The 9,455-nt window shown below is 51.3% G+C and overlaps 1 protein-coding gene across 12 annotated transcripts in view; it reads right to left on the bottom strand.

Moving 5' to 3' along the window:
• The window catches only part of POU2F2 (POU class 2 homeobox 2), a 90,410-nt gene that overhangs the window by 26,648 nt on the left and 54,307 nt on the right, over window positions 1-9,455 (bottom strand). For 4 of the 12 annotated variants that reach the window (XM_032249255.1, XM_032249254.1, XM_032249253.1 and 1 more), the window contains 5 exons: window positions 7,627-7,692; window positions 7,460-7,494; window positions 7,244-7,300; window positions 2,069-2,251; window positions 1,543-1,830 (listed from right to left, as the gene is read on the bottom strand). In XM_032249255.1, the coding sequence (XP_032105146.1) occupies window positions 1,543-1,830; window positions 2,069-2,251; window positions 7,244-7,300; window positions 7,460-7,494; window positions 7,627-7,684 (621 nt within the window). In that variant the 5' untranslated portion in view covers window positions 7,685-7,692. The remainder of the gene's footprint in view (window positions 1-1,542; window positions 1,831-2,068; window positions 2,252-7,243; window positions 7,301-7,459; window positions 7,495-7,626; window positions 7,693-9,455) is intronic. The other 8 variants (XM_032249260.1, XM_032249264.1, XM_032249261.1 and 5 more) reach the window with 3 other exon arrangements.

Here is a 9,455-nt window from a genome sequence, read left to right as displayed (position 1 = left end):
CCCAGCTGATTTTTTGTATTTTTAGTAGAGACGAGGTTTCACCATGTTCACCAGGATGGTCTCGATCTCTTGACCTCGTGATCCACCCGCCTCGGCCTCCCAAAGTGCTGGGATTACAGGCGTGAGCCACCACGCCCGGCCTCAGTTCAGTTTTAAGGAAAGTCCCAAATGGGAGCATTGGTCAATAATGAAATGGGCCCATCTCGGGGAGTGAACTGTATCAAGGGAACAGCCTCACCAGGGCTGGACGGCTCCCTGCATGGACAGCACCTGCTATCTAGGGTTCTGTGGAAGCGGGTGGATGGAGTGAGAGAACAGCTTTTTATAGAGCAGTCACTAAAGGAAACACTAGGCTAAGGCAAGTTAAACAGGTAGCTTTGCTGTAGGGCTTCCCAGGACCTTCACTGCCCTGAAACTTTGCCACAACTCTAATGCTTATGGAAACCAGACAGACAACATGAATGGGTGACGTGGGAAGGGGTGGATGGGAGTGGGCAGGGAGACAGCTGCCCTTTGGAAAAGGAAGCCTACTCAGCTCCCACTCGGCTCCCCTCAATGTCCTTAAGGGAACTCTATTGGCTACTGTTACAGGTTAAATTGTGTCCCCAAAAAGATATGTGGAAGTCCTCACTCCTGGTACCTGTAAATATGACCTTATTTGGAAATAGGGTTGCAGCTATAATCAAGTTAAAATGAGGTCATCAGGGTGGGCCCTAATCTAATGACCAGTGTCCCTACAAGAAAGAAAAATTTAAATACAGAGAAAGATGCACACAGAAGATGACCATGTGACAATGGAGGAGGCAGAGATCGGAGTAAGCCATCTACTAAGCCATCGAACACCAAGAATTGACAGCACCATCAGGACTCAGGGAGGCAAAGAGGGATTCTCCCTGGGAGCCTTCAAAGAGAGCACAGCCCTGCCGACACCTTGAGTTTGAACCTGTGGTCAGAGACAATATGTATCTGTTGTCTTAAGCCACCTAGCTTGTGGCATTTTGTTATGGTAGCCCTAGGAATCTGAGATAGCCACTAATTCATGATGAACTATGGACCAGCAAGCTCCAGAGGGAGAGGATGCAGAACCTCTTAACTCATAGATCATGGGACCCTTTTTGAGAGAGCATCTTGTTGAATGAGCCAGGGGACACAATGCAGGTAGGGCACTCATTCTTATTCTCAACCTTTTGTTTTATACCCACATGGTACCATTCACAGAAGTGACTCCTGGTTTCCTTACCTGTAAGTTGAGGACAACAATCTCAGTCTCCCAGGAAGCTGTGAACTCCTAGCAAGATGCATAGCAAGCACTACCCACCAGAGGGAGGATTATTATGTGGGATATTCCTCCCTGTGAGCCTCACTCTACCCCTCTGTAAGATGGGACAGCAACATCTCCCAAGGCTTCCCAGGGTTGCTAGGAACTGGCATGTGGCTAGTGGTCAGAACCATCCATGATAACCAGTCAGCTCCTTCCTGCACACTCACTGCTTCTGCATGTCCTTCACTGCAGGGAGCCTGGTCCCCAGTGGCTGCCCTTACCTGTGCTGTGAGCTGGATGGGCTGGGACAAGGTGAGCTGTGGGGTCCCAGAGGGCTGGCTGGCAGGCTGTGGTGGTGGCAGGTCACCCCCCCCAGAGGAGGCTGGGGGCTGTGAGGTCGAGGAGGAGGCAGAAGAGGAGGTGGAGGAAGTGGAGGAAGAGGCAGAGGCAGCGGCGGCAGCGGCGTTAGCGGCAGCCGCAGCACTGGACTGCTGCACGGCGGCGGCCAGGAGCTGGGCCTGGGCTTGCTGCAGGAGGAGCTGCTGCTGGGCTGGCATCAGCGCCGTGAGCTGTGGGGCAGCGGGATCAGTGGGAGCCGGAGCAGGGGGTTAAGAGAGGAGCAGAGAAGGCAGAGAGGGATTAGTGCCCAAGCCAAGCAAGTGAGGGGACAAGACCTCCTGGAGGACACAGGCAGGTGTGCGAGAGTGGCCATGGCCTTAGTGGAACAGTTCATCCATCCACCAGCCCTGTAACAGATGAGGGGTGGCTGGTTTGTGCCCTTGTCCCCATCCTTCCCTGAGTACTTACCCCAGCTAGCTGGCTGCCCGTCAACATGAGTTGGGCCTGGGGCAGATGAGGCTGGGCCGGCTGGTGGGGCAGAGGTGCTGCTGGGGCTGAATCACCACTGGGGTCTTCAGCCTTGATCTGGGGGGGAGAGAGGCAGGGTCCGGGACCCCAGAATGTTAAGTGGAGGCCAGAGAGAATGCCCACCTGTGAACCAAAAAGAGGGCACGAGTGTGGCAATGGCAACCAGACTGGCACAGGAGGAACAGACTGGGGTGTGAACATGAGGCTGCAGCTTATGGTCCTACGCTGACCACTGGGAGATTTGAACCACTCCTCTGGCCTCAGTTTCCTCATCAATCAGATAGTGCTAACACAACACCTGCACCCAAACTCCCTACAGGAGAAGTCTCCTTTGCAGAATGCTTTCCCCCTCCTGAGAGTCAGTTTCCCTGCCTGTAAAATGTGAAATAGTGGCCAGGCATGGTGGCTTATACCTGTAAGCTTAGCATTTTGGGAGGCCGAGATGGGTGGATCACTTGAGGTCAGGAGTTCAAAACCAGCCTGGCCAAAATGGTGAAACCTCGTCTCTTTAAAAAAAAAAGGAAAATAGTTCCACTGGGCATCTGGGAGGTCAAATAAAGGGGTTCTGGATCCCACACTCTTCATCTGTATCACACAGAGGTACCTCTCTCTCTCTCTCTCTCTCTCTCTCTCTCTCTCTCTCTCTCAGTCTGTTGCCCAAGCTGAAGTGCAGTAGCATGATCACAGCTCACTGAAGCTTCTACCTCCCAGGATCAAGCAATCCTCCCACCTCAGCCTCTGAGTATCAGGGATTACAGGTGCCCACCACCACACCTGGCTAATTTTTTAAATTTTCTATAGAGTCAGGGTATCACTATGTTGCCCAGGCTGGCCTTGAACTCCTGGACTCAAGCGATCCTCCTGCCTTGGCCTCCCAAAATGCTAGGATTACAGGCATAAGCCACTGCACCTAGCCAGGTGCATCTCTTATTTGTCCAGTGAAGTAATACTTGGTTTGAGGAAAAGGTTTTCAGGTACTAAGAAAAGCCACCACCTTGTAACCTGGGCTACAAACTCAGATGCTTATGGAAATGGGCACAAATGTGTGATAGGGGCAGGGCTGGATGGAGGTGGACTGGAGAGAGCGCTGCCTGAGTAGAAGTCCCATACAGCTCCTACTTGGCTCCTGCTGGCCACTCTTTTCAAAATCTAGAACAAAAATACTGGCAGAATAAGCAAGGCACAATATTTGTCCTGCACTGTGGACAAGCCAGATATGGCCCAGGAACTGTCAGGCTTCAGCCTCCACCCCTGACCTCTGCGAAGCCTCTCTGTGTCTCTCTGAAGATGATATGGACACATCTTGCACCATACACACAGAACAGAGCACCATAGAGCCACCTTGGCCTCCTCTGCTCCTAGGTGAAAAGCCAGACAGCAGCAGTTGTTACTGAAAGGCCTGTTGGATGAAGCATACACAGTGGTGGGAGAAGGCATGGCCTGATGGATCACACACCCTCAGGCCTAAAGTGGACAATGGGATCATCCTTCAGCCTGATATCCCAATACCATTTTGTAAAAGGAAGTCCAGAGAGGGAAAGTAACTTATGCAAAATGATACAGCGAATTGGCAGTGGGGGTGATATTTGGAACGTGGACAGAGACAGAGGTCAAGAAAAGGCCAAATAGTAGACAGTGAGTGGCATGTCCCAAATTATGGAACATAAGTATTAGAAAGTTTAAGAGCTACAGAGGCCAGGTGTGGTGGCTCATGCTTATAATTCCAGCACTTTGGGAGGCTGAGGCAGGAGGATTGCTTGAGGCTAGGAATTTGAGACTAGCCTGGGCAACAGAGTGAGATGCTGTCTCTACCAAAAAAAAAGAGAGAGAGAGAGAGAGAGAGAGAGAGAAGTTTAAAAAAAAAAATAAGTGCTGCAGAGATGCAGCATGAAATGACACTGAGTATGAGAAGTCAGGGTAGTGGTTGTCCCTGGCAGGGGCATTAAGGGCCTCTGGAAGGCTGGTCGTGCTCTGCTTCTTGATCTGGTGCTGGTGACATGAGTATGCTCAGTTTCTGAAAGTTCACAGAGTCATACATTGAAGACCTATGTCTGTTTTTAACATGTATCATATATATATACATATATATATATATATATATATATTTTATTTTTATTTTTATTTATTTTTATTTTTTGAGACAGAATCTCACTCTGTCGCCCAGGCCAGAGTGCAGCCAAGGATGCAGTAGCTCATGCCTGTAATCCCAGCACTTTGGGAGGCCAAGGCAAGCAGATCACTTAAGGTTAGAGTTTGAGACCAGACTGACCAACATGGTGAAACCTCATCTCTACTAAAAATATAAATTAGCTGGGCATGGTGGTGACACCTGTAGTCCCAGCTACTCAGGAGGCTGAGGCAGGAGAATTGCTTGAACCCAGGAGGTGGAGGGTGCAGTGAGCCAAGATCGTGCCATTATATTCCAGCCTGGGTGACAGAGTGAGACTCTGTCTCAGAAAAAAAAAAAAAAAGTTTTTAAAAAATAATGTTGAATGCCATGGTGAGCACACTATTCCCTTTTCAGCGGTTTTTCATTGTTTCTGGTTGTCTTACAGTCTCTGATTGGTGCTTGGGAACCTTTTTTTTTTTTTTTTTTGAGATGGAGTTTCGCTCTTGTTATCCAGGCTGGAGTGCAATGGCACGATCTCGGCTCACCGCAACCTCTGCCTCCTGGGTTCAAGCAATTCTCCTGCCTCAGCCTCCCGAGTAGCTGGGACTACAGGCACGCACCATCATGCCCAGCTAATTTTTGTATTTTTAGTAGAGACGAGGTTTCACCTTGTTGACCAGGATGGTCTCGATCTGTTGACCAGGATGGTCTTGATCTCTTGACCTCGTGATCCACCCGCCTCGGCCTCCCAAAGTGCTAGGATTATAGGCATGAGCCACCGCGCCCAGCCAGTGCTTGGGAATCTTTAACATCTCTCCAATACTAGCTAATCTCCACTTTTATTTTAATTTAATTTTATTCTTTTGAGACAGGGTCTCACTCTGTCATCCAAGCTGGAGTGCAGTGGCACCATCAGGGCTCTCTGCAGCCTTGACTTCCCAGACTCAAGCGATCCTCCCAAGTACCTGGGACTACAGGCCTGCACACTCAGCTAATTTTTGTATTTTTTGTAGAGACAGGGTCTCACTACATTGCCCAGGCTGGTCTTGAACTCCTGGGCTCAATCGATCCACCCACCTTGGCCTCCGAAAGTGCTAGGACTACAGGCTTGAGACACTGCACCTGGCCTAATCTCCTTTTTTTTTTTTTTTTTTTTGAGATGGAGTCTCACTCTGTTGCCCAGGCTGGAGTACAGTGGCACAATCTCAACACACTGCAACCTCTGCCTCCTGGGTACATGCAATTCTCCTGCGTCAGCCTCCTGAGTAGATGGGATTACAGGTATCATGCCCGGCTAATTTTTGTATTTTTAGAAGAAACAAGGTTTTACCTTGTTGGCCAGGCTGTTGACCAGGCAGTCTCCTGACCTCAGGTGATCCACCTGCCTCAGCCTCCCAAAGTGTGTTGGGATTACAGGCGTAAGCCACCGCCCCCAGCCCTAATCTCCTTTTAATAAGAAGAGAGCAGGCCTCTGAAGTTTAGACCCTTCAGCACACAAGAGACTCTGGGTAAATTTTAATAATCATCGTATTTATTTCCATGGCAAGTGATTCTGGTTTTCCATTTGTGAAATTTCCATTTAAAAAACATTTATTTAAGCTGTCAAAAAGCAAGCCATTTCATGAGTTGGTAATTGTTGAAGCTGACTGATGCGTATCTAGGGGGTTTATTTTCATTATACCCTTCTCTATTTCTGTCTCCACTTCACATTTTCCATAATAAGTTGTTTTTTAAAAATTGAGCCAATTAACAAAATTATTATGTAAATAGTTGCACACTGTGGTCTCATGCCTGAGACTGTGACAGGAGCACATGAATCACTTCAGTTAGGGAAAGACTGACAGAAAAGATGGAGAGAAGTTGAGAGGCAAAGGCCAGAGAAACAGGGTGAGTTGTGGACTGAGCCCAAGGCCAGGAAGCGGGGGGAGAAACCTTAATTCCTTTGGTCCCACTGGCATCACCAAAAGAAGGAAGCCTGCTGCCAGTTTGAGAACAGACTGCAAAGATCTGATTCAAATGAGGACAAAGTGGGGGCAATGGATACACAGTCTGCTCCGAGGGCTAAGGCAAGAGCCAAATCTGCCATCAGAGGGTCACGGAGGTCAAGATCAAGAGCCTGTCTCCTCTGGACCCCGTTTAAAGCACTCAGCACAGAAGCAGGATATCTGCTTGCAAAGCACTTTTGTCCTCTCCTCCCACAGTGGCATGGGGGTACACGAGACATGGAGGCAACCACAGAGGCCATCCCATCTGACTGTCCCCTCCCCCACGACCAATGATAGAGAAGAGGAAACTGAGAAGCCCAGAGAGGGGAAGTGACTTTCCCATGGTCACAGAGCAAAGCTGTAGCAGGGTGGGGAGCAGTTCCCAGCTTCCTACCCCATCCCTCAGCCACCGCTGGTCAGTGTCTGGAGTCCTGCTCACACCTTCTCTGCCTCCACCTCTAGTGCTACGTTCAGGCCTCTGGACCTGCCTGGTACCCCTGACCAGGCTGAAGGGTGAAGACTTGGGCCCAAGCAGCCCCAAGAAGCCCAGAATGCCAGGTACAGGGCCCCATCTGGATGTGGAATTTGCACTGCCTGGCTGCTTCCAGCCTCCCTGACATCCTCTCCTCCTGCATCCCTAAAGCTATCCTCAACTGGTGCCAACCCCCCACCCCCACCTCAGCTGGCAGATAAATGTGTGTATTGGGGGACAGGAGGTGGTGCAGGCCCCTGTTGGGTCAGGGAAGTTGGGATGGGGGCGGGCCTTTGGCTTCCTGTTGTTCATCACCCTGGGGCTCTGGGGGGGATTTCCCTGGCCACCCCCACCCCCTAGGGAAGGGGAAGGAGCCTGGGTGAGTCACAGACCTGGGGTGGGAGCCCAAGAGTGAGAAGGGGCGGGAGGAACCTCATTACCAAGGTACCAAGGCTCAGTGCTCTCTCAGGCCTTGGACTGAGGCAGGCCTTCTGAGGTCCCTCTCCCCAGTGCTGCCTGCTTCCCTGGCTGTTCCGACAGTTGCTTACCTTTGTGCTGGGGCCAGTTGGGGACACGGAGAATGGGGAGGTCTTATTCTGGGGGTTCTGCAAAGAGAAAGTAGGGGCAGGGAGATGGAATAGTGCAGTGGAGCATCTTCTGACCACCCCCCTCCCTGCCCTCCTGGTCCAGGCGGCACAGAGTCCCCTCTGTACCCCTCTCCCCATTTCTTCCCACACCCTCCCACTTATCCATTCCCTCCTGACCTGATGATTAGTGTCTGGTCCATTTCTTTCAGTGTCTGCAAAGAGAGGGAAAGGATGTGTTGTCAACAGGCACCCCTACCACACCTGTCCCCTCCCAGCCCTCTTCCCATCTGACCCACTTCCCCTGCCCACGGTGATTCCTGCCCCCCTGCTCCCTGCCCACCCACCTGTGTGCTCTGATGGGGAGTCCAGACCTTGCTTCTCGGCCTCCAGGGGCTTAGACATTCTTATTTCTGGGGACAGAGGAGGAATGGAAGTGGAGTGAAGGAGGGGAAGCCAGTAGGGCTCTCGGGACCCTGTTCCACCACACCCCCCACGCCTTTCCCCCAGATTCCCCCCTTACCCCCAACCACCTTGGAAGTGTCTCTTCCCGAGAGACATGTCCTCCATTCCAGGCCTCTGACCTCCTCTGGCAGGACAAGACACAGCCCTCAGGCATTGGGGGATCTTGCCTTATCCTTTTACCCCTCCAGAAAGTGGCACAGGGGTGTCAACCACAGTGCAGCACAGAGTAGGGCAGGAGGTGGAAGGTGGTCATGAGAAGGTATCAGCTGCCCAGGAGGAGGCTGGTGACGTCCAAAAGGAGCGAGAGCAGCCTTGGGCCTCCTCCTCAGGCGAGCCACCCAAGCTCCCGTCCTGCCCCACCAGGTTTCGGGTGAGACATGTTTTCCATTCTGAGAGGGGCCTCAGAGATGTGATGGGGCTGCAGCGTTCCCAAAAGAGGCGGTTGTCAGATCTCGGGGTGTGATTTAGCCGCCCTCTGGCCCTCTCCCCAGCCCACCACTTTCCCCGTCCACATCTCACTCCCACCAGACCTTCCTTCTTACGTTTAGCACACAGGCCTAGCAGCCCCACCCTGATCCTCGGTAGCCTCAGCTCCATCCAGCTCTACCCCGAGCTTATCCTCCAATCTAAGCCTGACCTGGGACTACTTCAGGCTTGAACCCCAGCTGCAGCGTCAAGTCCACTCCTGTAATATAACCCCATTCTATAGCTCCCTAGGCCCAGGAAATGAAAGGAGGTGGCCAAGGGAGGGTAGCAGGCAGCAAGCTGGGCACCAGGGGACATAAACCCACAGAGACAAATGCCTGTCCTCAAAGCGCTCCGATACTTATCACAGAAAGGCGAATGCTCACCAGTGCCAAGAACAGAACTAGATATGACTCACATCTTACATTATCGGTTAGTGCTAATATTACCCCGATTTATAGAGGAGGAAACTGAGGCTCCAAAAAGGGATGTCACCTCCCCAAAAGCACAGCAAGACAGGAGACGTGCCCTGATTGGATCTCTGGTCTTCATGCCTCCAGTGCTCCTGTTTCTAATCTGAGCCACTCTAATCTAATGGCCCCGAGTCCTGACTTCCAGCTATCTCATCTCCAATAGTCCCCCCACCCAAGCTCATCCTGAAACCAAATCCAACCCTTCCTGGTCCTAGACCCCAGGACAAATCTGGGCTTCAGCCCAACCCATCCTTAGTCCACTTACTCACCTTGAATCCCAAGTTGTACCCAGATGGCTCAAGTCCTTCATCTGACTTTGACTCTCAACTGTCCTAAGACCCTGTCCCTGATCTAAACTTTTCCCATAACTCACTCCAAAATCCCTACCTAAATCACGACCCCCACCCCTACTAAAGGAGCTGTCCAACTCTAGTGTGCTCTGCACCAAGATACTTAAAGAAAGCAGCTAGGCTAGGCACAGTGGTTCATGCCTGCAATCCCAGCACTTTGGGAGACTGAGGCAGCCAGATCTCTTGAGCCTGGGAATTCAAGACCAGCCTGGGCAACATGGAGACCCCATCTCTACTAAAAATACAAAAATTAGCTGGGCACAGTGGCACACACCTGTAGTCCCAGCTATTGGGGAGGCTGAGGCAGGAGAATCATTTGAACCCAGGAGGTCAAGGCTCCAGTGACCTGTGATTGCACCATTGCACTCCAGCCTGGGTGACAGAGCAAGACCTTATCTTAAAAAAAAAAAAAAAAAAAAAAAA

This window comes from Sapajus apella, unplaced genomic scaffold, assembly GCF_009761245.1.
Source record: "Sapajus apella isolate SASKATOON/1434 unplaced genomic scaffold, GSC_monkey_1.0 scaffold68, whole genome shotgun sequence".
Taxonomy (NCBI): Eukaryota; Metazoa; Chordata; class Mammalia; order Primates; family Cebidae; genus Sapajus; species Sapajus apella.
This window is presented reverse-complemented; position numbering and strand designations above follow the sequence as displayed.